Source organism: Delphinus delphis, chromosome 4, assembly GCF_949987515.2.
Source record: "Delphinus delphis chromosome 4, mDelDel1.2, whole genome shotgun sequence".
Taxonomy (NCBI): Eukaryota; Metazoa; Chordata; class Mammalia; order Artiodactyla; family Delphinidae; genus Delphinus; species Delphinus delphis.
The window spans coordinates 118,673,275-118,700,808 of record NC_082686.1 but is presented as its reverse complement, the minus strand read 5'-3'; the positions used below and the strand labels follow the sequence as shown (position 1 = coordinate 118,700,808).

The 27,534-nt window shown below is 38.3% G+C and overlaps 2 protein-coding genes across 2 annotated transcripts in view; both read right to left on the bottom strand.

The window, feature by feature from the left end:
• The window catches only part of ATP1B3 (ATPase Na+/K+ transporting subunit beta 3), a 41,610-nt gene that overhangs the window by 6,405 nt on the left and 7,671 nt on the right, over positions 1 to 27,534 (bottom strand). The window contains exons 2-5 of the mRNA XM_060011354.1: positions 15,674 to 15,802; positions 11,233 to 11,340; positions 5,563 to 5,747; positions 2,786 to 2,836 (exon numbers count right to left, since the gene is read on the bottom strand). Coding sequence (XP_059867337.1) covers positions 2,786 to 2,836; positions 5,563 to 5,747; positions 11,233 to 11,340; positions 15,674 to 15,802 — 473 coding nt within the window. The remainder of the gene's footprint in view (positions 1 to 2,785; positions 2,837 to 5,562; positions 5,748 to 11,232; positions 11,341 to 15,673; positions 15,803 to 27,534) is intronic.
• Positions 20,272 to 20,718, bottom strand: LOC132425034 (transmembrane protein 203-like). Its single transcript, XM_060011355.1, has one exon. The coding sequence runs from the start codon at positions 20,716 to 20,718 to the stop codon at positions 20,272 to 20,274; it is 447 nt and encodes a 148-aa protein (XP_059867338.1).

The following is a 27,534-nucleotide window of genomic DNA, read 5'->3' as shown; positions in this document are numbered from 1 at the left end:
TAAGTATACGAATGGCATCATATTGGAAACCATGAGCAACTAACTCCAAGAGTCTATTAGCAGTCACTGCGTTCCACTGAAAACAAAATAAAGGTTTAAAACTAATGTATTTTGGTTCTACTGTAGAGTCATCACCTGTAAATAACTTGAAGAACACACACCAAATGTTCTAAGCAGTGCTTAACTCTGGGTAGCATTTACCAAATGTTTTCCTTCTGCATTTTTCTAAATTTTCTTAAATGAACACGATTCACTTTTGTAAGAAAATTTAAAAAAACACTAATGACATAAATATGAATATTACATCTTTTGCAGGAACCACCCTTTAAAATTAAAGGCCACCTCTAAAAGCATGTTCTGTCATCAATGTTTTAGTGTTTCCAGGACTCTTAACTTGTATGAAAGCAATTAAAGGACTGCCCCAGTGGCACAGTGGATAAGACTCCACGCTCCCGATGCAGGGCGCGGGGGTTTGATTCCTAGTCAGGGAACTAGATCCCACATGCGTGCCTCAACTGAGTTCGCATGTCACAACTAAGGAGCCCACGTGCTGCAACTAAGGGGCTGGCAAGCTGCAACTAAGGAGCCCACCTGCTGCAAGTAAGACCAGGCCCAACCAAATAAATAAATAAATAAACAAAAACAAGACAAAAAAAATCCTTATAAATAAAAGCAGATCAAAGTTAAGAATACAAGACAAAATAAAAGACAAATGTATTATATTAAAATTAAGTCAACTAAAGAATTTACACTAAGAACACTTGATTATAGACAAATCTAATGGAAAACAGCAATATGGTGATATGCAGTAAATGTTGCCATCTGTTCACAGAGCCACACCTCGAAAATTTATGGATTCCACCTGATTACTCCTTTGTGACTAGCCTACGAGTAAAATGCAGTTTTACAAAGATTTCCTCCAATTTTGTGTTTTTTCTAAAAACAAAAATATTCCACAACTAAATAAACAAAACAAAAACCCCATCTATCATTTTGATTATTTTATGTACTTTCCACACAACTCTTCAAAGCAAAAGGGGCAACAAATTGAAATCTGAGTCATTAGACCAGATGTTCCTCCAACTCTTCTAGAAGTTCCCCCAACTATTCTAGAATAGTTCCCCCAACTGTTCTAGAAGCAAAAGATACATAACAGATAACAAGGAGAAAAATCCATTTATAATCCTAAGCGAAGAGTTAACACGGAGGAGTTTATACTGGCCAAAGGCTTACAGAATTGAAACCTTAGGAAGGGAGTGGAAGGCTTTTGTCCTTCTGGCTGTGTGTGTGTGTGTGTGTGTGTGTGTGTGTGTGTGTTTTCCTTTCTTGATGGTGTTGGCTCCACAGACCCACTGTTCCAAGTATATCTACATTGTCTGCTCACATGCAGAGGCAAAAGTTCCTGCACACAGGACGCTCATAAAATCAGCACTTCCACCTGGCTGAAGGCTCACAGCCAGCCTCGGGAACCTTCTACTGGAAAGAATTGCAAGCAAGGGGGATCACAGAGTTACACAATACATTTCCTGAATCTGTCTTGTAGGTGTAACGTTTTCTCCTGTTTTGAGATGACAGTAGAAGCTCACTAGATTTTTAGAAGGATTTGTATACCAAGAAAAACTCAGCTTAGATGCAGCATCTGGTTTTAAGTGAGGTTCTGATTTTTTAATCCAAGTTTCCTGCTGAGCTGACTATGGCATAAGGAGATAAAGTGAGCTGCCTATGGTCACACATGCATACTTCAACCCAGATGAGAAAAACACAAACTTCCCAGCTTTTCATTCTATTCTAAATCGTGAATAAATACTCAAAATAAATCAATAAGGATATTCTAAAGCAGGAGTTCTCAGAGTGTGGGTCCCAGACTAGCAGCATCACCATCACTTGGAAACTTTAGTTAAAAACGCAAATTCTGCAGCCTCACCCCGGACCTACTGAGTCAGAAACTGCAGAACTGGGACCTAAGAAACCCTCCAAGTGATTCTGATGCATGATCAGATTTGAGAACCACCCAGCAAGAAGTTTCTGCCCAAATAAGAAATCCATTCATCGTTAAAAGGGATTACAGTTTTCTTTGGCAAACAACTTTAGAAGTGATTTCAATGTAACATTTCAAGTAAGACACTTCTGACATATTAACTGGAGCTGGAATGCTAATATTTTACACAATGATAAAATTAAATTTAGAACTTAACAGTTTCTCCTGAGAACTCTTACCCATCATTTACATATTTGTCTTAGTTGAACTTTGCAGCATGGAGAGAAAACAAAAGAAATTATGAAAGGAAAACAGCACAGTGCTCTGGAAAAAATAAAGTAGGGATGAGAGAGCAAAATAATGCCTCCTTAAGGAAAATGTACCATGTTTTTCATTAAATCTCAGATGCCACTGATGTACACCAATTTATGTACTATTAAGAAAGAAAAAATCTTATACACTATTAAGTCACTATCAGTTATAAGGCCAACCCCAATTTTGGTGTTATCAAGCTAGAAAAAAGAAAATGAATCTTAAAATCAGTGAAATATGGTATATGTAAATATAAAGGCAAAGTATGTGAAATCAAATGCACATGGAAAATAAGTCTTTTTGAATTATTATTAGCAAACAGAGAAGGGCTACCCCCAAAGGTTGGTGGAGTTTCATTCTTCTAAGAATGGGACTACAATGGACTTTAAAAATGTGACAGGGAAGAAAAAAATGACTAAATTCATTAGACTTTTAAAGTATTTTTAAGATACACTAAGGTTTTAACAGAAGTTGGGTTATTTTCTGAATACTAACCTTCAAAATACATTCTATCCTTGGTTCTCCTTGAGGCTTTAATCCAATTATCTAAGGTAAAGAAACATTGATTAACTGAAACATCACAACTGTACACAACAGAACGTCTTCCTTCATTGCTGGGGACACGGGTGGGAGGGTTGAGATGAACACTAACACTGCATTAAAACCCTGTTACCTCTGCCTTTTACTTTAATTTTATTTTAGAGGATTAGAACAGACTTTTCAATACAATAATCTTACCAATTATCTATCTTATTATAGTACTAGGACAATTTAGAAAATAAATCAGTTATCAACGAATTGACCAAAACACAGCATTGCACTTTGCTACCCTAAAACAAGAAATAAACAGAAACCTTTACATTTCGTTATTTATATGAACACATCATTAATGCAAATAAGAATGGCAAAGGCGTAATATAATAACTGTTCTTCATGAAAATATATTAGGTCACAACGCTACCATGTTTCCATAAGGCTTCCACAGAGCCCTGTTGTATTTCACATCTATCTGTTCTACAAAACACATACGCTTAATGAATCCCATTTTGAGGACTCTCACAGCACCACTCAGTTCTATGTAATGAGGCTTTCATTTATGTGGTTGATATAACTAACTCTGTATGAATGATAACAGATATTTATCCATATATTTTATGAGAGGATTTTTTGTCCTTTTGAATTATATGCATTTTAATTTATATTTTATAATTTTATAATTTATATACATTTTAATGTGAATGCCTGTAAAATGTAAGTACTCCTCCCGAAAGACAGGTATTGTTGCAACCGAAATAATAATTTCAAGAGCAGTAACTATCCGTGCCCTTGCAATGATTTTGGAACAAACTATACTGGGATGAAATGCCCTGCTACACCCTTATGCAACATGTCACTGCCGATCCCTGTGTGCCTGATGATGCCTTCCTGGCATGCCTGTGAAGTTCTGCCCTATCGGCAAGTATAATCTCACATCCTCATCATTCAGAGGACATACTGACAAAGAAAACAAACTCAGAAGGTTGGTCCTGTGGCAGATGGAACTGGAATTTCTTCTCTTGGCTTTATATTGGGAACAGATTTTCCATCAATCTAGGTGTTGTGAAGATACTCCTAGGAGGCAGGGATTACAAAAGGCATCCCTGTGGGAGGGAATGGGTTTACTTCATCTTACAAGCTAGATCACCTGGCTTCACATTACAGTTGGCCCTCCCTATTGGGGGGGGGGGGGGTTCCACATCTGCAGGATTCAACCAATCGCAGATCAAAAACATCTGGGGGAAAAAATTCCAGAAAGTTCCAAAGAGCAAAATTCGAATTTGCTGTGTGCTGACAACTTTTTACACAGCACTTACACTGAATTAGGTATAAGTACTCTAGAGATGCTTGAGTACACAGGAGGATGTGCGCAGGTTATATGCAAATACTACGCCATTTTATATAAGGGACTTGAGCACCTCCAGATTTTGGTGTCCTCAGGGGTCCTAGAATCAATTCCCCACAGATATCGAGGAATAAACTATCTGGGTTTCTTGTGTGGATTGTGAAAACCCATTTCTACTTTATTTAACAGTATGTGGTATGTATGAGCTCCCTAGCATTTCTGAGGAAAGTAGGGGTCCCCTTGAAATAGTTGTTCAGATTGCTCCCACTTCCAGGCCTACCCATCTTGCCTTCAGTTTCACCTCCACTTTGTTAACCTTAGTTCCTAAGTTTTGCTAAAATATCCCATTAAATGTTTATTGAGCGCCTACTATGTGCCAGGCAATGTTTCAGAATGATTTCCGGAGTGCTATGAGATAATCAGAAACTGTCGCTGTCCATGGGGACAGGGGAAAGAGAGGCTGGAGGGAAGCCAGTCTGGGCGCTTAAGGGTCTAGCTGGCTCTCCCTACAGGGAAACTCCTTATTTAGCAGTGCCAACTTCAGAAGATTCAAGTTTTAGTTTTATTAGGGATGGTAACTTTAGTGATATGTAAACTCAAGCCCTTGAGAGGTCTGCACCTGTTTAGGAAATTGCCTTTTCTCTGCGTAAATGACCAGGAATTACCTCATTCTTCAAGGGAGACCATACAGGCCTCAACAGGTTAACTCTATCAGAACACAACTCTGCAGTACCATTTATAGAGCAGGAAGGCACAGGGTCTGGAGATCACTTCATTATGCAAGGAAGGCATCTTCCTTTTGCACAATGACTCCACAACATTGTTACTTAGATGTAGAGCACATTAGCTTCTTGGTTTGCTAATGGCTATACAATTCAGGCACTTTCTCTGGACAACATGGCAAGATGCTGCTGGGTTCATTTTAATGCAAATTTATCTCTATTTCTACTATTTAATTACATAGACATATACTATAAAGCTATGCTTTGCTACTAAATATTCAGAAAAAGTTAAATAAGCCAAAACTTTGTAAGTTTGCCGTGGGATTTTAAATTACATTGCCACACAGGATGCAAAGATGAGCACAGCACATTAACACAACCATGCTGTGGGCATGATCCCCAGAATACCTGATCCCTGAAGCTCTGATCTACGCTTAAGTGCATACAGCTAGTTCCAAAAGAGAAAAACTGAAGTTGCGTTACTCCCTAATTTATGACTAATCTATAAACCAATTGTTTTTTTCTGTATTAATTTTCCAAAGGTCAATATCACTGTTAGCTTTTTACACAAGCTACCACCAAGTGAGAGAGCACTGAATAAACAGTTGCCAGCTTCTTAATAGAAGAGATTTGGAAAAAGCAGCCGCAGCAATAAATTATGTACATACTCTGTTCATTTTCACAAGAATACAAGGGCGTCCTGTGGAGTAGCCAAACTCGGGATCATCCACACCACTGCACGCTTCAAGTAAGACAAGAGGAAACTGACACGAAGTATATTCTGGACCCTTCTTCTCAGAAAGCGCTCCACTGGGACAATCTGTGAGATTCTTCTGTTCTTCTAAGCCATACGCTAAAAAGGAAACAGCCAAAAAGGACCTTAAACACAACTAGAAATATATCATCCTTTGGACAACATTCTTCAAAGACAAAAACAGCAATGCCATTTACTGGAAAATTTTAGGGAAAGAATGTTAAGTCTGTTCCTTTAAAGTCCGATTGCTATCTAGCGCTTTGCAGTTTATTTCATTTCAATACAAACTGGGTGACAGATTTCTTTTGTCACCATTAGGTGGCACTAGCCACGGCTACAGCATTACCTGAACGCCCGCGATGCTCTTGGCCCAAAAGATACAATGGTGAGGACATAAAAACGCATTACCTCTGCCCTTATGGAGGTAATTTACAGTGTAGTGGGTAAGACAGGTGTTGAGGATAAAATCATAAATGAAGGGCCTAAAGAAAGGTGTACATGTGAGTTAACGTTAGCTTACAAAAGGGTGTTTTCAGCAGAGATGGAGGTAACAAGATAGATCCAAAGGGGATGAAGGAGTAAAATGGTTACAACTTGGAGATAGGGAAGGAAGGAGAGGGAGACAATTCAACAATTTTTCGAATGTTTGCTGTGCACTTGACACACTGTTAGACAAAAGGGGCACAACGGGGAGCCAGTCTGCTGTGGACCCTGCCCTCAATGAGCTTAGGCTACTGCAAGGCACTCACTAATAAACACGGTGCCACAATGCCTCAATAAGAACTGTTGGTGTGTGGGTATAAATGGTACCAGAAAAAGGCCAGCCTAAAATGAATTCAACCAAAAACAGGAACCAAAATTTCAAAGTACTCACATATACTTATTTAACTTTATTTATTTATTTAAATTTATTTAAATTTGTTCATTTGCTTGCTTGCTTGCCATGCCACGAGGCTTGTGGGATCTTAGTTCCCAGGCCAGGGACTGAACCCAGGCCCCAGCAGGGAAAGTGCTGAACCACTGGACCACCAGGGAAGTCCCAAAGTAAACACATTTAAAAGGAAGTATGATCTTTCCCTTAAAAAAAAAAAAAAGTCAAAAATTTTGGTTTCAACTTTTATTTATCAAAAATTAGGATATCATGGGAACTATGTACCCATTAAATAGCCAAGAATGACTCAGGTATTGGGGAGGGGGGATAGGAGTAAACTTTTAAAACAAAACAGTACCACTGACATTCGTCACTCCTTTTTGACTTTTGTGGCACAATCATGAATGTCATTTGGCAGAAAATATTCAAGGCCTACATCAGTTTCCTCCAAGGGCTTCTCCTGCATATACTCTGTTGGTACAGTTCATCAGGGACCATTTTTGTATGATGCCAACTTCCACTTCTACAAAACACCGCTCTAAGTCAAGGAGTTGGATGAATGGTCAGAATATGAAGACCCCTGCTCAGCACATGATGGGAACAGAGAAAGGTGACCATTCCCAGAGAGAGCACAGAACCCCACATTCCTGAGGAAAGCCTAAAGTAAGATAGAAAAAGGTGCAGGTAAACGGCGGCGGGGGGACCTGAAAGATAATTTGAACAATGTAAGATTTTAAACTCTAATTAGTATTCAAGGGGGGAAAAAAAAACCAACCCAGAGCAGATAATGTATCTTTTAACAAGAGACGGTATCTTTTAAACACCAGAAAGGCATTCCTAAGAGCAACAATGACAATTCAAAGTTTAAAAAAAGGGAGGGGGGAGGGCGTGCTGAACATTGAAGATCTAAAAGTAAATCCCCAGTATAATAAAGCAAAAGTAGAAAATGAGAGAAAAACAAGAGATCCAAAACCCAACAACTAACAGAATAGCTCTAGAAAGAGAACCAGAAAACTGAGGTGAGGAAATTTTCAAGTAATAATAGTTTCCTCAACTGGAGAATCTAACTCTTCATCTCGAAAGACCCCATCAAGTTTCCTACAAAGTGATATTTCAGAGACTGACACCAACACTTGGAAATTTTAGAACCCTAAGGAAATACATTTAAAAACAAAAACAAAAAACACTGTTGAGCAGAAAAAGGCAAATACAAAGGAACTAAAATTATATACACAGCTAAACTAGAACAATAAAAGCAGAAGTCATTTTCAGAAATGAAAGGATTAAAAACCTACATTCCATGTATCTTAAAAAATTTTTTTAAATTTAAATACAAATTGAGATATAATTCACATATAACATGTTTCATGTGTACAACACAATGAATGCTTGAATATTTGTACACATTGTGAAATGATCACCACGATAAGTCTAGTTGACATCTTGTCGCTATGTATAGTTACAAATTTTTTTCTTGTGATGAGGACTTTTAAGATCTACTCTCTTAGGAACTTCCCAATAGGCAATACAGTAGTGTTAACTAGCGTCACCATGCTGTACATTACATCCCCAGGGCTTATTTATTTCTAACTGGAAGTGTGTACCTTTTGACCTTCCTTCACAACTTCAGCCCAGCCCCCTGCTGCCTCTGGCAACAACCAATCTATCTGTTCTCTGCATCTATGAGCTTGGTTTTCTTATTTGTTTCTTAGATTCCACATATAAGTGAGATCATTTGGTATTTGTCTGTTTATTTCACTTAGCATCATGCCCTTTAGGTCCATCCATGTTGCTGCAAATAGTAAGATTTCATTCTTTTTTTATGGCTAAATAGTATAGTGGTATATATACAATGGAAGAGTATTCATGTATCTTTTCTTACAAAGTTATTTGAGAATATACTCCATCAAAACTAGGGAATAAATAAAGAAAAAGAATGCAGGAGGCAAGAAACAGTGAATCCAATCCGAAAGGGATCAAACGAACTCCCCAAATGACAGCTGGGTGGTAGAAGCCCTAGACAGAAACCAGTACAGACTGCAGCAGAGGGGAAGGACTCTAGGGAGGAGTTCTCCAGAGAAAAGGGACGTAAGAGAACTCTCAAACGATAGTATACAAATAAGGGAGTTAGACAAGAGTCTCTACAGATGGTAGAATATGACGTAAAGACAAGTATAAGAAGGCAACCAATAATGAAAATAAAACAGTAATTCAATTACTTTTGGTTTGAGATTAGGGGAAGGTGTGAGGCATGTGAGCTAAATCCTCATTTAACATGGCAGGAAGTAAAGACAATGTATAAAAGTGATAAATCAAGAGCCAGCAGATTGCATTTAAAGATACAGAAGAAAAAGTTCAAAAGTATGAAGTTATTTCCTGTTGAAAATGTATCCAGAATCAGACGATTTCTCACAGCCTCACTGCTCCTGACCTTGCCACTATCTCCACTCATCTAGGTGACTGCAACGGCCTCCTAACCAGCTTCCCTGATTCCCCTCTACAGTCTAGTCTCAAAAAACAGCCTGAGTGATCCTTTAAAAATCTGAGATGATGTTATTCTCTGCTTAAGAACCTCCATCTTGGTCACTGTGAAAGTCAAAGAACTGAACAACAGCCTCTAAGGCCTACACAATCTGGTCCTCCTTTAACTCCCTGACCTCAATCTCCTACTACTCTCTCCCCACTTACTCCATCCAGCCCCTCTGACTTCCTTGATGAACGCTGAACACACTGGACATTGTGAGCCTCAGGGCCTTTGCACCTACTGCTGGGTAGTTCCATGGCTACTTCCCTCATCCTTAGATCTTTCCTCAAACATTCCCTTTCAATGAGGCCTTCCCAGACCACTCTGCTTAAAATTACAGCCCTCTCAACTCTCCCTATTTCCTTTCTCTGCCTTATTTTCCTCCACAGCACTTATTACCTTCTAACACACCACTAGATTATAAAAACTCCACGAACACAGAAACTTTGTTTGTTCATTGATGGAAATTAGAAGAGTGCTTGACACAAAAAAGACCCTCAAAAAGAAGTATTTGTTGAATAAAGGAACAGGACTACAGCTAGAACAGAGTACGGCAGGGAATTACTGTTCTACTTATACGCCTTTCTTTACTATTTGGTTCTCAAACCATGGATTATACTCTCACAAAAACATCTCCATTTAAATAATAAATATACATTTAACTTCCAAGGGAAAGAGATTTAGGACGGTAGGTAGAAGAAGACCAGGATCAAAAGGTTTTTGATTTAAGATAGGAGGGAGGTTGAGGATTTCTACATGTTGACAAGAAAGGATCCAACAGAGAGGCTAAACATATATGAGAAGGATTAGTAATTACCATAATGCTCGAGGCAGTGAGAGGGGATGAGATGCAAAACGTGACCCGGACAGGTGGACTTAGATAAGAGGAAGGGCAGCTCCCCTTGTCAGAGCAGGAGGAAAATCACAGACAAAAAGGCTGCAACTGAAGGCTGGTTTTACTGGTAACAAGGAAACTGGGGGAGTTTCCACCTGAGTATTTCTAGTTTCTCTTGAAGTAGGAAACCAGGTTATATGAAGAAAGTGAGTTATAGGGGAAAAGGTAAGGAGCTAGAGTTTTGAGTAGAGGCTGGAAATAATCCCTTCAGAGAATTACCCAGGGAAATTCAGCAGGATTGCCAGGCAGTAGATCCGATCCATTTGAGGGAGGTGATCAAGTATTCACAGTGCTAATTAGTCTTCAGAGGGCAGGCTCAAAGGAAGAGCTCCATCCAGGAATTACAGGGCTTCATCTAGGGGCATTGCACGGCTTCATCTACTTGCAAGTTTTATGACAAACGGACTAAGAGGCGAGGGATTTTAGAGTACTGGCTTAAGTAAAAATGAAATGAAGAACTATGGAATTGACAAGCTTGACCAGAAGGGCAGCTGAGCGGGGAGCGGCTGGGATAAAATAAAAGGGTCGGTGAACTGGAAGTCCCAGTGAGGGAGACAAAGAGCGAGGGCAAGTTAAGCAAACGAGAAGGTTGTATAGGGAGCCCCATCAGCGGCCGTGGCAATGGAGTCCTGCACATTCTAAGAAGCACTGCAGGAGAGCGTGGCTGAGGAAGAGCTGCGGCAGCCGTGAACCAAGAGGCCATGGTGCTTGATGGCTATTCGGGTGAATGTTGATACCGTGGAGTCAGGGCAGACAAAATGGAAGAGAAAACTGGGCCAGGACAGCTATTAGAAAGCACTGCAACCAGTAGCTCTGAAAAACTCACAACCGATACACAAACTTTTTTTCTTTTAATGAGGAACACCATTCCTCGTCCCCACACCGCAAGCACTACACTGGATCCGAAGATCCAAATCCTTAGAGGCATCATTTTATAATATAGTTTTGCTCCATTAGTCACATGCTATTTGTTTTGATGCAGATATAAATGTTATGCTTCAATGAACCTACTTCATGTACTTATTAAAGGGTAGATTAAAAAAAAAATCAAATAAACTGCCCATTAGGGTTAGGCCCCTGTGCTTTCCGTAAGTCAGAATATGGACTAATCATAAATTCATCATGAATAACAGTAAATTCCACTTGCCAAGTCCTCTCAATTGACTGTGTTTAACAGAAAGAAAGAAAAAGGCAAGACAAACTCTAAGAATAATGTTTCTAAAAGTAATCATAATTTGGTACTAGTTTCTGTAATAACTAAAATTTTTAACTTACTCTAAAAAAACATACTTACGCTTTAGAAATTTCTTAAGGTCATTAATGTACCCTCTATAGGACTCTGGATTAGACACGCTGAATGAAAAATCCAATGCTGTCACCGGTTTTGGAAAAACCATAAGCCCTATAGAGATAAAAGAAAAGGGGGGAAATTAATTATAGCAATTCCCTTCTCTCCTTCCTTCTCCTTACTCTTATCTCTAAAAAGGAAGATCTCAGTAAATTTTGTGGAAATTGTTTTCACAGGTAGGTTGAAATTATCAAGAACCTCCCACTTCTATCTGACTACGAAGAGACATCTAAAATGAAAAAATTCCACATCTTCACAATCACCTCGGACATTACCAATTAGAAACCTCCTCTAAATCTTAGTTAGAATTGCTCTGTTCCTTAATTTAAAAGATGCAAGTTTTCCTTTGTACTTTCTACATTCATTTTCTATTAAATATTTTTAGGTTTTGCCAATTTGCCATTAATATAGAGAAAATTTTAGCAAATCAAAATCTAAGCACTTTGTCATTCAAATTACAACTGTATGAAAACATTCGTAAAGAAAGCTTACCTTATTCAGTGAAAGAGGCCTATACAATTTTAACTCTACAGTTAAATATTCTTCCTTCAATAATAAACACTGCTCGATAACTAAAATGTGGTTTTCTCATACTGAACTGACGCATAACCACCAACAATTTCACATTAGCAATCAACACCCATGTATATAGAATATGTTTGCATGAGTTTATTAACAGAAAATGTAAGCCTATTTATCTCTAACAATCAGGCTTCCAACTTTAAGCTTTCCTTGATTTAAAAGCATTAGATCAAAAGTGTGTCTGTACATGTATAACTGAGTCACTGTGCTGTACAGCAGAGATTGGCACAGCATTGTAAATCAACTCTACTTCATAAAAAAAATTGTTTAATTTAAAAGCATTAGATCTACATTCAGCCTTGCACAAAGGCTTAAACAAAAAAATCCTAAAATTCTCACTAGTTTCTAAACATTCCCCATATATCAAAGTTATTATAGATAAGCCTTGCATTGAATCTGAAAATAAATAACAAGGTTGTTTTAGTTTTCATTAAAATTGCTTTTGCTGTTTGCAACTAGAGAAAGCCTGTGCACAGCAATGAAGACCCAATGCAGCCAAAAAAAAAAAAAAATTGCTGCTCATAGACATCTAATTCGTTTTAGATCAAACCCAGTTTCTTTCAAATCCTAAATACTTGCCTTTGTTGATCTGCATGGTTCTTGAGTTAAACTACAATAGATCCGATGCTACTCAACTATGATGAAACACTCAATGTTCCCAAATGGCAGAGCAAATCTTATTCCATATACAGCACAAAAGAGCCCCAATTAGATTCCCCATTCACCTACTATCTCAACATACCAGATCACTTGGATTTGGAGGATCTCATATGCCTATTTTTCCTTACCCCTCCACCTACTACAAAATCAATAGTAACTTTCTGACTTTTTAATAAAAATGTTCAATGTAGAAATAAAACCTGACCATCCAGTATATGAAGTGACCATCTGTGTATGTCTGAAATTGTATGTTTTCATTTTTAAGGTTTTACAGAAGGAACAAGAAATAATATACTGTAAGTGAAAAAGTAACAGAATCAAGGCAGCTTATACATAACTGTATAAAAACACCCAACTTTAAGAAAAACCCAACTTTTAATAAAACATCCAGTTTGAAAGAAATTTTAAAGAAAAATATGAAAATGTCTGTGCTTTATAAAAAAAAGATTACATTCCTTTAACATGACTTATTTCTGTGGGAAGTTTTAAATGACTCAATTTACAAAAACTCTGTAGACCAGAATGTCTAAAACTGAGTTTCTGATACAAGTTACTTCTTAGATCTTGCTGAGCAATGCTCTTGGAGCCTTAGTTCATTTAACAGCCTGTTTGAAACTCTTAAGTAAAAAAAAAACACAGCAGGAATGTGCCGTACGGCTGCATTTTTTGACGCAGTACACCTACGTCCTCCAAATAAAGTCTTGGCTTACCCCAAACCATGAACATCAACAGAATGTGAAAACTACAGTAACTCTTACGTCTTTATAATTTAAACCACTGGAGCATGAATATGTGTGTATGCATGTGTGTGCATCTATAGGGGTGTGCATGGATGGTACGTGTTTATATCATATGCATGTATATGTTAATACACATACCAATTTCAAACTAGCATTTATTTTACCAGGTGCAAATACATTATTGAAATGATGCCATTTAAAAATATAAAACTTAGGGCCTCCCTGGTGGCGGAGTGGTTGAGAGTCCACCTGCTGATGCAGGGGACGCGGGTTTGTGCCCCGGTCCGGGAAGATCCCACGTGCCACGGAGCGGCTGGGCCCGTGAGCCATGGCCACTGAGCCTGCGCGTCTGGAGCCTGTGCTCCGCAACGGGAGAGGCCGCAACAGTGAGAGGCCCGCGTACCGCAAAAAAAAAAAAAAAAAAAAAAACACTTGAATATGGTCATTGTTAAAAAAAAAAAAAACCTTAGAAAAAAGAAGTAGAAATAAAATTTAATTACCCATAATTCCTTTATGAAGAGAAAATCATATTTAACAAACTAGTATACATTCATCTAATATTATATTGATATATAATATGAATACGTGTGCATATATATTTGTTTATTTGAACTAATATTAAGTTTTTAAGTACTATAATACACTTGGTGAATGATTTTAAGGAACTCAGTTTAAAATTATATACTTAAAAAAGTATATTGAACACATTTTACTGCTTTTATTATTCATGAAATTATAAATGGTTTAATATTTCTGAAATAGATCAGCTTATGTTCAACAGTAATAGTCACATAACTTAAGGCAGCAAGAGAAATAATTATCTTAGAATTCATCTAGGTAGAAAGAAAACAGGGCTACAATGAAAGATGAGGAAAAAATTAGCATGGAGCTGGTCTCAGATACATGGTCAAATAGACCAAAAGAGTTATTCATGATATTTAGATAAATATTAGCTGCAAACAAAGGAAAAAGCCATTAGAACAAACTTTTTAAGAAAACTGGTTGGGGAAACTGGTTCAATCTCGCTGCTGATATAGCTGAGAAGTCCATGCAGTGGCCAAGGATCTAGGCTAGGGTTCCTCAGCCGTGGGCCTAATGACATTCTGAACTAGATGATTCTTTGTTGTGGGAGGTTGTCCCATGCACTATAGGGATGTTTAGCAGCACCCCTGGCCTCTACTCACAGTAGCACATCTGCAGTTGTGACAACCAAAAATGTCTCCAGACAGTGCTGAATGGCCTTGGGGGGCAAATCACTGCTGGAAGAGAACCACTGCTGCAGACAGAAACCTCCTGCTGCAGACTCCCACCTTCCCTGGCCTGCATGCCCACTCTGCCTGCTGCCCAAATCACGCTCCTCCATGGAGAGCCGTCCCTTTGCTGGCATCTCTGGACGTTGTTTATATTTCTGGGAATTAGATACGCTGGAGTTCTGCACATTATTGTTATTTACTAGCACTTTGAGGACAAGGGCCGTGTGCACCAACAAAAGCGCAGCTAACATTCAAAGACCAACTGTTTAAAAAGAATAAAATCAGGAAGGAGAAAATGTGACTTAAACAAGTGCTCCAGGTTAAGATTTTCTTCCGTACGAAGGTACATTCTCCAGTATCCTAGAGGAAATTTTTTTCCCTAAGACAATCAATAGAGAATAATTCAACATATTAAGAGTATACTCATTTTATTCTCTATTGACTTCTTACCATTTCCACACTAAGCAATTAAAAACACGAAGCATGGGGCTTCCTTGGTGGCGCAGTGGTTGAGAGTCCACCTGCCAATGCAGGGGACACGGGTTCGTGCCCCGGTCCGGGAAGATCCCACATGCCGGGGAGCGGCTGGGCCCGTGAGCCATGGCCACTGAGCCTGCGCGTCCGGAGCCTGTGCTCCGCAATGGGAGAGGCCACAACAGTGAGAGGCCCGTGTACCGCAAAAAAACAAACAAACAAACAAACAAAAACATGAAGCATGTATTTTACAAGACCAATGCTCTAACCCACACCAGAGCTGAAATATATACTTCATAAGTAAATTACTCAGAGCAAAGTGAAATTACTACACAATATTCATAAACACCATTCATAACTATAACTATATTCATCAATCTGGCTTCACTTTAACTCTCAATATTCATTTCCGCTTACTCTTGGCAAAAGACTCAAGATTTATCAGCCAGGGTTTTGTATCACTGTGTAAATATTAAAGGTTTTTATATCAGTATGTAAATATTAAAGGTCTTTATATCACTATGTAAATATTAAACAACAAACAAAATCAAAACTTTCACATTATCTAACCCTAAAGTTTAACATCTTCTACTGGCTATGTAATACAGACTTACGGAGAAGATAAAAGTATAACCCAATTTTGTTAGAAGCCATGATAATCACAACATAATTAATTACCTGGACTAGGAATCTGGTCACGATATTTTGGAACCTCATCGTTCAGAGTTTGAAGCATAGCCCACATTGTGAATGTAAAGAGTGCAGCCAGGAACCCATAAAAGACTAGGTAGAAGAGCAAGATCAAACCTGTAAAAGAAAATAAAACTCATAAAGTTGAAGATATACACATTGTGTGTGTGTGTGTGTGTGTGTGTGTGTGTGTGTGTGTGTGTGTGTGTGTGTGTGTGTGTGTGTGTGTGTGTGTGTGTGTGTGTGATGTGGCCAGGGTAAAAAAACAGACCCATCATTGCAAGGCTAGAACTCCAAGCTTTGCCATGCACACAGCCAAGTATCTTCATATTCAGAGCGATATGAATTTGCCCAAGCAAGGGGTATTTCAGCAGGCAGCACCCACCCACATCCTGTGACCCCCTCCTCTCCTCTGATACTTCCAACTACAAGTAGCTTCCACAGATCACACTGATTCAAGATCAGAGCTTTAAAATTCCAGCACATAAGGGAGTATTTCCCGAAATGGAGTTAATGCTCTCTAGAAAGAAGAAAGATGATTTTAGGTTGGACAAAAACCCCAGTATGTATATGTGACAAACAAAAAAATTAACACATAGGACTTCCCCAGTGGCCCAGTGGTTAAGACTCCGTGCTTCCACTACAGGAGCCATGGGTTCAATCCTAGGGGAAGTTCTGCATGCCGCACAGGCGGCCAAAAAAAAAAAAAAAAAAAAAAAAGAATTAGCACATCAACCCTGTATTTCACAGTAATTATTAGCATAAATTTGGGTTTTAAAAAGTGAGCTGATTTAGAGAATAGCCAGGAAACATGCAGAGAAGGTAAATCATGAAGCTGGTATCAATGAATAAAGTTTAGGAAACACTGGTTGAGTGGAAGCATCATGCAGAAGTGAAGAGAGGAGCATCCCAACCAGTGGGACTTGACAACTCCCTGCTAAGCACGCAGCAAGAGCTGGCAGACGCAAGTTTCAACATCAAGGGCTTAACTTTTTTTTCTTCACAATCTGGAAACACTAAGATCTATCCTAAGCCAGTGATTTATTTTGTGAACATCTATATTTTTCTCAAATGTCTGTATTCAAAGATCTAACATCGTAAGTGGTCACCATCAAGATTATATACTAGAATATATTGTTAACGTCACACATTTATATTTGAACATTTAAAAACTGATCAAAGGGACTTCCCTGGCAGTCCAATGGTTAAGACTCCGTGCTTCCAATGCAGAGGGCACGGGTTGGATTCCCGGTTGGGGAGCTAAGATCCCACATGCCACGCAGCACAGCCAAAAAAAAACCTGATCAAAGAATATTCAATAAATCCTCAGTTACAGCAACAGTAAAGAACACTTAATTCCCCAAAGTTGAATTAACATCAGCTTCATTTTCCAGTCTTAACATAAACCTGCTTATTAATATTTGTCCTAGCAGAAGGGCTAGAGCAGGGGTTCCTAACCTGGAATCTATGGACCCTTCACCCTCACTCATCCCCAGAAGGATTAACTTCAGAGCTTCTATGACTTCTGTAATAATACAGTTCTGAATATACCCATTTTTCTTCTGCAGACTGGCTCTACAACATTCTTGTGATGCTCAAAAGACCCTGTGACCCCGAAACAGATTGTGGCAAAAGCTAGATAACTTTCATTTGTTACCTGCGGGCCAGGAAACTGCCTCCCCTTTTTTTAAGCAAAGGGGAAACAGTTAAAGCAATTTCATTTTAATTTAGACCAGCATTCCCCGTCCTCCCCCTGCCCCAATTACCAGGAGGCCAAAATAGGGAGCGAAAGGACAGAAGGAAGAAAGGAGCACAGGATGTCGCCTCCAGACAGCATCACTTCCCTATCACACAGAGTGATCCTGTTGCAGAAACACAAAGGAAGACCAATCTCAAAGAAGTGATCAGTTTACTACAGAGGTAGATGAAATACGTGCAAAGCCCAAAGGATGGTTTAATGAGATACAGAACAAAAACCATTCTTTCAGATCTGGGTATTTGTAGGAACTAATGGATAAACTCCTCCACAGAGCAGACCAGGGTACAAATATATAAATGTGATAAGGAGTGGGGGATGTGTTCCATCCAATAAAGCCTCACTTACAGAGCAGGCAGACTGAGGCCACAGTAGTTTGTCAACTGACGCAGTAGATATTAAACTGGAGAAGTTTAAAACAGAGGTGCCAGGAGTTTAATTATTTAGCGGTGTTTCAAAGTCATCTGAAAATATGCTTACCATTTTCAAATTTGATTTTAAATTTTCAGGAAAAATAATATAAAGCAGATTTATAAAAATGGTTACAAAGCAAATGAACATACAGCAAACACGAAGAGAAGTGTAAAAACTTCCTATAAAGAGTTGGGTTGGGACTTCCCTGGTGGTCCAGCGGTTAAGACTTCACCTTCCAAGGCAGAGGGTGCGGGTTCCATCCCTGGTCGGGGAGCTAAGATCCCACATGCCTCGGGGCCAAAAAAAAAAAAAACCCAAAATAGAAGCAATATTGTAGCAAATTCAATAAAGACTTTAAAAATGGTCCACATCAAAAAAATCTCAAAAAAAAAAAAAGTTAGGTTTATAAAATAGATACACAGATTAACAGCCATGTCCCAAACCTGATGCCATGTACTAGTGGCCATTAAGTCAATTTTGAATGTAGGGAGTGTACCAAGTAGATAAGTGATTTTCAGCACTGAAGCCAATTTCCCCTGCTTGATAAGATCCTCTCGCCAAGAACAAACTTAACATTTAAAAACTAAAATTAATCTCACTTGTAAAAACCACATATGAAAGCCCACTCACAAGGGTGGCAGTACTTTATCAACTTAACCGCCTTTCTCCTACACTAAGAAAAAAAATACCTGAAAATAAAAACAGACGTTGTAAACTGCTGTTCTTATATATCAGTATCTTGCAGTTATTTACTCAGATGCATTCCTGACAATGACAGGGATGAAACAAATTGAGCTACCCTACCTGAGTAATAGGTAGTGCAGATGGGACCTGTTCAGTGTGCCATGTCTGCCTCAGCGCTAGTTAATGTAAGCAGGGAACAGGTAAGTCATTAGGCTTCATCAAGGCCTGGACATCCACACCCGTTCAACACACTGAGACCGTGTGATCTGACTCCCTACTTCTGCAAACTTCCTAGTTACCTGAGGGTACCCAGACAATAGAAAGACTATGCCTTATCCTCAGAGAATTCTGATGAGAAACAACTTCCCCTTGGTAAATAAATTAATAACCTGTTTATAGTTAAAAATAAATTAAAGCAGAGGCAGGTATAATTTTTTAAAAAATCAATTATATGGACAAGTACAAATTTAAAGTCCTTTGTATATTCAAATTTTTATAAGGAGCTATTTATTGAGGTATAATTCACATTTCATTCACCTATGAGTGGAACTGCTTGATCATATGGTAATTCTGTTTAGTATTTTGAGTTAAGTACCAGACTATTTTCCAAAGCATCTACAACATTCTACATTCCCACCAGCAGGATTCCAATTTCTCCACATTCTCATTAATACTTCCTAGTGGGTTTAATTTGCATTTCCCTAATGACTAATGATGTTGAGCATTTTTTCATGAGCTTATTGGTCATTCGTACCTTCTTTAGAGAACTGTCTATTCAGATCCTTGGCCCATTTTTAAATTGGGTTGTCTTTTTATTGAGTTCTAAGAGTTCTTTATATATTATAAGCACAAGCCTCTTATCAGATACATGATGTTCAATTATTTTCTCCCATTCTGTGGGTTGTCTTTTCACTTTCATGACAGTGTCCTTTATTATTATTTTTTTCAGCAAAACATTCTTATTTTATTTTTATCTCAGCAAATGTTCTCATTTGGCACCCGACTGGCACCAAACCAAAGCCCTTAGGCCAACAGGTGCGGGCTGAGACCACCTGCAAACTTCCCATGTGTAGGTCTCAATGGCTATGCACATCAGAGCACCTATTTCTCTCTCTAGTCCCTTAGGGTGGCCTAAAGGTCTCAGGTGCGCTAACAGTGCTGGCCACGAGGTGGTGGGAAAGTTGTGACGCTGAAATCTGCTGGGATAGGAAACCAAGCAGTGCCCTGAAAGCAAGTTCTTTTCTCAGGTGACAGATACCCAGATAGGGTCCTGCTCATGCTTATTCAACATACTCCTGTCTGCCTGGTGACACTTTTTAGAGCTCAAGCATCTAAGGAAGTCTTGTCTGGCGGGATGGGACAGTAAGCTCTCAGGTCAGCACTGTTGGCCTGGGGAAATCCCGAGTCCAGCTTTGCAGCCTTTGCACAGTGGGTACTTTCCCAGGATCCATGATAATACTCAGAGCCCATCAGGACATTTTACTTATATGCGGTTTCCAACTGTCAGAGGAGTTCAGGACTGTCTGGCCTTCTCAGGATCTCAATTCAAGATTAGCTATTCAAAGCATGAAATAAGAGGGAATACGTTTTAAGAATCAAGGCTGCTCTTTTCAGCCCTGCTGAGGGAACAATTTCAGACATGACTTTTAGAGAGGAAGCTGGGCACTCAGCAGGGCACAAGGTGGCTTTCAGACCAAGACTCCTCCTCCTCTGGTGTGGCGGAGGTGGGACCTCAGCGTGGGGCCCCGCATTCTAGCTTTTCTTCTGCGAGCCTAGTTGACCGGCGGGCAGGGATCATGAGAAGCTGCAGGAGAATGAAGACCGGAGACGTGATCAGGCCGAACCAGAGCTCCCGAGTCTGCTCCACCAGCTTCTGGCACAACAACATCTCGAAGACGAACTTCAGGCTAAGAACCGTGAGGACCCAGAAAAGGTGGAGCACGGCCAGCCGCTTCTCGCCGACCTGGAAGAGGTGCACGGAGACGACAGTAGTGAAGTTGGTGCTGAGCCGGTCAGCAGCGAAGAAGGGCACGAACACGTTCCACCAGGAGAGGCCCGGAGCCAGGCCGTCCACACGCAGGGCCAGCAGCACGAACACCGACAGGGCCATCAGGTGCACGAAGACCTCGAAGGGCGCGAAGCCCAGCAACTGCACCAGCTCCCCGAGCGCGGAAAGCATCGCTCCGGTAGAGCGCGGGCCAGGGCCCGGGCGACGGTCTCACCCGCCTGGCTGCGCCGCCACTCCCCACGGGCCTCGCTGGCGCCTGCGCCGTCGTCGCGGCCAGCGAGCTGCAGAAAGTGGCCCTGCCTGCCCTGGCTCTCGGCCCCAGCCCAGGAGCCAGCACTGGCCGCCAGCTGATGCCCGCCTTGCTCGGACGCCACACCCCGCTGGGCGCCGACAGTGTCCTTTAAAGCAGAGAAGTTCTTAATCTCAAGGAAGTCCAACTTATCTATTTTTCTCCTTGGTTGCTTGACTTTTGGTATCATATCGAAAACACCACTGCCTAATCCAAAGTCATGAAGACTTGTAATTATATTTTCTTCTAAGAATTTTTAGTTTTAGCTCTTTAAGTTTGGGTCTTTGATCCACTGTGTGTTAATTTTTGTACATGCTATGAAGAAGGGAACACTGGGGTTTGGGATAAAAGCTGGGCAAGGTCCTGGATGGGTTGGTAAAAATCTAAATCTCTCCACAGAGAATCTCCATACCTGACCAGCTCTTGGCTACCTATGCCTCATCCCTGAATGCTATGACAGGGAAGTCTAAATACAAAGAGGAGGTGCAGAGAACCAATAATTACAAAATACTGAGAAGAAAAACTAATCCAATAAAGTATCAAATGCAACAAAGAAAGTAATGCCTGAAAAAACTGGGTTGTAACAGGGTACAGAACCAGGGGGGGTAGCATGAGTATAATTAAAATACAGAGTATAAGGTAAGAGGATAATTTTTCAAAATCTGATTTCATATTCTGATTGTTAAAATTTTAAAACTTAGTAGATAGCTGAACTGGAGAAGAGTCAAATAATAATAAAAAAAAATCCAGACACCTAACAAAAAAGCAAACCAAAGACTGGGAAAAATATTTTGCATAATATGAAACCAATAAATTACTTATTTGCAATCTAGAATATATAAAGAACTCTTACAACAAAACAAATTTCTAAAACATGGACAAAAGTTTTGAACAGAAACTTCATCAAAGATGTAATGAGAATTGCAAAACAATAAAGCTCATGAAAACATACTCAACATCACTAGCTATCCAGGAAGGGCAAATCAAAACCACTACATGCTCACCAGAATGCTAGAAATTCTAAAGACTGACCATACCAAGTGATGATCTAGGAGCGGAGCAGCTGACACTCTAATACACTGCTGGTGGGAATGTGCCAAAACAAAAACCGATTTCGGAAAACAATTTTTTGAAAAGTTAGTAGCATATACCTATGATAGGATCCAGCCAATCCATTCCTAGATATCTAACCAAGAAAAATGAAAGCACACGTTCGCAGAAGTATATGAATATTCGTAAATGCTTTACTTGTAATCACTAAAAACTCCAACAACCCAAAAGCACATCAACAGATGAATTAATAAATAAATTCTGGCATATAATACAATGGAATACTATTCATGAACTACTTCTCAAAGTAACTGTGCTGAATGAAACAACTCAGCACTCCTGACCCCAAAGAGAACACGCTACATGATTCCATGCATTTAAAGTTTCAGAAAATACAAACTAATCTAAACTGTCAAAAAGCAGATCTATTTTTGCCTGGATACTGGGGCGGTAGGGAAAGAAAAGGATTACAAATGGGAAAGAGGAAATCTGGGGAGTGATGAATATTTTCATTACCTTGATTAGAGTGATAGTTCCATGGGTACAATAGATGTATATGCATATAGGTGAATACACATCAAAACTCAAGTTATACATTTTAATTTTAAATACGTGCAGTTTACCATATGTCACAATTATACCTCAATAAAGCTATTTAAAAAACAAAAATTTGGAAGAAGGCCTAACCTAGAGAACTAGCCAAGCCAAAGAAAAATTCAGTGAGCTAAAAGATCAAACCAAGGTGTTTTACAATACTGGGCAAAAAGACAGGGAGTGTGTATGGAGCTTGTTGACACATGGGAGACAGAACCATAATATCAATAAATCTAACAGGAATTCCACAGAAAAGGGGATGGGGAGGAATGCCCAAAGAAATAACACATTTTGTGTCTAGATTGGAAAAGATTGAAAAATATTAGAAAATACCCTATACCTAGATAGAAAAAGGTAAAATTTCAGAATACTAAAAATAAAGTGAAAATTTCTTGAAGCTTCTAAAAAGATAAAACGGGTTTTACCTAGAGCAGAGAAATATGACTGACAGATATCTCATCAGCCAAAAATAAAACAGTATATTCCAAACTGAGGAGGCTCTAAGTTTTAGCTACACTGTCTTCATTTCCTTCGTTTTGGAAGAAAAACTTATATATTATCTAATCTGAAAAAAAAGGACAAAGTTCACAGACTAAATTCTAGAAAAAGCTAATATAATTGTACATTTTTCATTTTTTAAAGTTTTCTTTAAAAATCTAAGACAAGAAAAATATATAAAGCAATGGTGAGCAAAGAAACCAGTAAGACTTGCTGGTAACATCTAAGTAAGTGTTGATTTTAATTTCTTCTCCTTTTCATGTCTGAGGAATAACTTACATACAATAATTTTCATTGATTCCAAGTGCACAGTCCCAATGAGTAGACAGTTGCATGTATTGTGAAACCACCACTACACTAATGATACAGAACATTTCTATCACCTCTGAAAGGTTCCTTGTGCCCGTGTGCAATCTGTACATCCTTCAGCCAGCCAATGATCTCCTTTGCCACTACATTAGTCTGTATTTTACACAGTTCAAATTTGATTTTAATTTAATAACAAGTTAAAATCCCAAAAATATTAAGGTAGGAATAATTTAATAGTAGTCTAATAAAAGACATTCTCAAAGTGGGTTAAAGAAAACCTTATAGCACTATAAATAAATGCTATTTATAGACAAAAACCTAAAATTATAACACATACTGGTTGAAAATAAAGTAGATCTTGGCTAACAAAAAGAGATGTAGAAGTGGCATTATTCCTGAAAGCAAACTATTTAGAATTCAAGTCAAAAGGTATTAACAAAGCAAAGATATTCTCTATTAATAAAAAGTAAACAAAACACATCAAGAAGATACAGCATAAAGCCATGAACATTTGTGATGCTAAGTGGCTTTAGATATGTAAAGCAAAATTTATCACAATCATCTGTAGAGATTTTAACGTACCTCTTCCAGAAATCCACAGATCAGGTAAACAGTAACAAAAAGGATAATATTTTAAAAACACAACTAATAGTTATTTAATATATGTAAAACTTTGTAGTCACCAGAAAATATACTCTTTATAAACCTGGAACATTGCCTCGAAACTGACCATGACTTAAATTTCAAAAAAACCAAACCAAAACAAAATAAAAAATAACTTAAAAAAAAAAAAATCAAGGCCACATTTTTCAAAATCAAAGTATGTTAGAGAAGTATAACAAAAATTTAGAAAATGGACTGCTAAATAACCTTTGGATTAAAATGACAACAAAACCCAAAACATTCAAAATTCAAAACAATCATGTAGCCAAAGCAGAACACAAAGGAAAATCCAGAGCCTTATACGCATTCACTAAAAAACCAGACTAACCAAAAAAGCCAGGTTTTAAATTCAAGAGTAAAATAAATTCAAGGAAAGTAGGAGATTTAAGATACAAGCACAAGTTAATGGAAACAAATGCAAAAAAAAATCATTAATTTTACCAATAAAACCAATTTCCAACTAGTAAGCTCGAAAATAGATGAAATATATGATTTTTAAAGAAAATAAACATATTCAAATCAGAAGTTGTTACAAGAAATAAAGAGCTCTATCCCTAAAAGAGACACAATGTCCAAATGGCTTTAGTTCTCCCAATTTTCAAGTAGATTCTTTCTCTACACACGAGCTGTCCTTTTTGTTTGCTCCGTAAGTTACCTAAATCTTTATAAGGCTAGCACTCTCCAGATACCAAAACTAAACAGACAGTACTCGCACAGATTTCACAAATTTATTTTATTTTAAATGCTTACATAGAGCTTACACGCTATAGAGTGATAATGACACAGGAACAGAGATACAGATTAATAACAAAACATAACAATAATCAAGAAAGGATCCATATAAAATCCACGTAACAAAGCGGGCACTTCAAATCAGTGAGAAAATGATGGACTATTCAATATATTTTGAGATAAGTGATCAGGAACAGCCTATAAAAGACTGTTAAATTTGTAATAATATTTATTTAAACAAGTACAATTTTTAAAATAAAAGAATTAAGAGACAAAAGACAGCAAAAAGACGAGCAGGTCGCTGTAAAGAAACGAAAACTGAGCAAACATAAATTGCAATTATCAGAGACACTGCAAATTAAACCAACCAAGACACCAGCATCCCAACAAACTGGCAAAAATTTTTAAAGAGTGATGATAACCAATGCTCAGAAAGTTGAAGGGAAACAGGTAATTTGATCCCTGCTGGTGAGAGTATACACTGGTACAGCTTTACTGGAGGACAATAAATTAATATAAAAATAAACATATACTATAAACTGGTGATTCCATTTCTCAGTGACTACCCTGGATAAATAGTTGCACACATGCACTGCACAATTTGCAAGAGAAAAATTGCAAACAACTAAATATTCATCACAAAGAAATATATATATATCTTGGATATATATCCCTACACTATGGAATATTATGCAATGACTCAAAGGAATGAGATAAATAAATGGCGGGGAGAGAGAGACAGAGACATGGAAACAGTCAAGACATATTAAGTGAAAAAAAGCAAGTTCTAGAACATACATTCTTCCTATTACTCATGTAAAAGTGGAAAATTAATTATTCCTACATAGTCCATATATACTCATATACATACACACACACACACATACATACATATACACATATGTAAGTGTGTTGAAAAAGGACTGGTAGGAAAACTGATAAGCAATCATTATCTGTGGGAAAGACTGCGACTGGTAGAAGGCAGTGAAGAGAAACAATATATTCATGTATTCTTTCTTCTCCAATATCCAATTAGGAATACTTACAAATACACAGAAAAGTTAAAAGAAATGTAAGTGAACACGCATAAACCCCACCTAGATTCTACAGTAAAGTCTACTGTATTTACCTCTTATCTATTCACCGTCTATTTTTTTTTTTTTAAGAATTTCAAGTTGCAGATGTCAGTACGCTTAACCCCTAAATACTTCAACATTATATTAACTAAAATTGAGGGAAAATTGCATTCAGCAAAATACACAAATCTCCAAGGTACCATGACACGGTTGTTTAGAAATACATTCACCTCTATGATTCAAACAGCTATCAAGATACAGAACATTGCCAACACCCTATAAAGTTCTCATGCCCCTTCCCAGTCAATCCCCATGACCACCATCCTAGAGGCAAACACCATTCTGGGCTTTTCCCCAGCATAGGTAAGTATTGCTTGATTTAGAATTTCAAAGAAATGAAATTATATAGTATATTCTCTTTGGTAAAGCTTCTTTTCTGCTCAGCCTAATTGTGGGATTCACCCATGTTTTGTGTTACCTGTAGTTTGCTCCTTTTTACTGTTGAGTAGTATTCCACTGTGTGGACACTGGTTTGTTTATCCATTCTACTGCCGGACACCTGGGCTCTTTCCAGTTTGGAGCTACTATGAATATTTTGTGTATTTTTGTGGACATATGTTTTCATTTCTCTTGGGTAAACTGCTGGGGGTCATGGGGTAAGTGTATATTTACTTGTACAGTAAATTGTTAGACCTTTATCCAAAGTGGATATACCACATATGTTTTAAAAAGTATGATAGGTAACAGTGGTTACCCAGGGAAGAAGCTGAGGATGACAGTGGACTTATTGACTATTCACATCTGTACTATAAAAACTCAAATAATGAAGTTACTTTTGTCATATGAAAAAAAACAAAGCCAAGAGTCCACATTCCATTTAAGACACGTTCAGGTTTCTTGGATTAGCCTACGCTGACCACTAACTAACTTCTAAAGCATAGGTCAGCAAATCATGGCTGCTGCCTGTTTTTGTAAATAAAATACTGAAACGCAGCTAGGCCACTAGTAAACATATTGTTTACGGCCGCTTTCAAGCTACTAACAGCAGAGTTGAGTAGCTGCAACACATACTGTATTCCTGGCAAAGCCTAAAATATTATCTGGTCCTTTAAGGAAAAAGTTTGCAGCCTCCTGTTCAAAAGCATTTATATAGGCCTTGATTTTCATTCCAATGTGACATCTGAAACTATCTCGTGCAACTTCTCCCTTACAGAGGAAACTAAGACCAAGAGATTTTTAATGACTTATCTAAGCTTAGATGGAGATGTAGAATTCTAATTCAGGTCTATATTCTGAATCCTAGTCTGATCATCTTCTCAGTATACTGGTAAATTTCTAAGACTTATCAAGCAAAAATACATAGGCCCACAGGCTCACTTTGACTACGATGCCCTATCTGGAAACTTCAATGAATTAGAAATTTAGTGGAACAGAATCATGGTGAGCTGAGGGGAATGATGAACAAGTTTCTCCACAAACAAGACTTTTATAGTGTGGAGCTATACCAATTAATCAAAATACTCTCAACTTTAGCCCAACGACCAGGTGAATCACAAGTGGAAACTGACTAAATGACAATTTATTCATCAAAAAAATAGTAAGTGCTTACTATGTGCTAGGCGTTGTAGGGACATAAAATGCACCTGTGATTCCTGCTCTGGGAGAACATCCAGCTAGTGGGAGCAACGTATATAAACAACTCTAATCCAGGATACAAAATTTTTAGGTGTTATAGACGATAAATGTATTATTTTCACCTGGGCAAGTCCGAGAAGG

Coding starts and splice junctions, on each gene's coding strand:
- LOC132425034 (XM_060011355.1), bottom strand. CDS start 20,718: ATGCTTTCCGCGCTCGGGGAGCTGGTGCAGTTGCTGGGCTTCGCGCCC.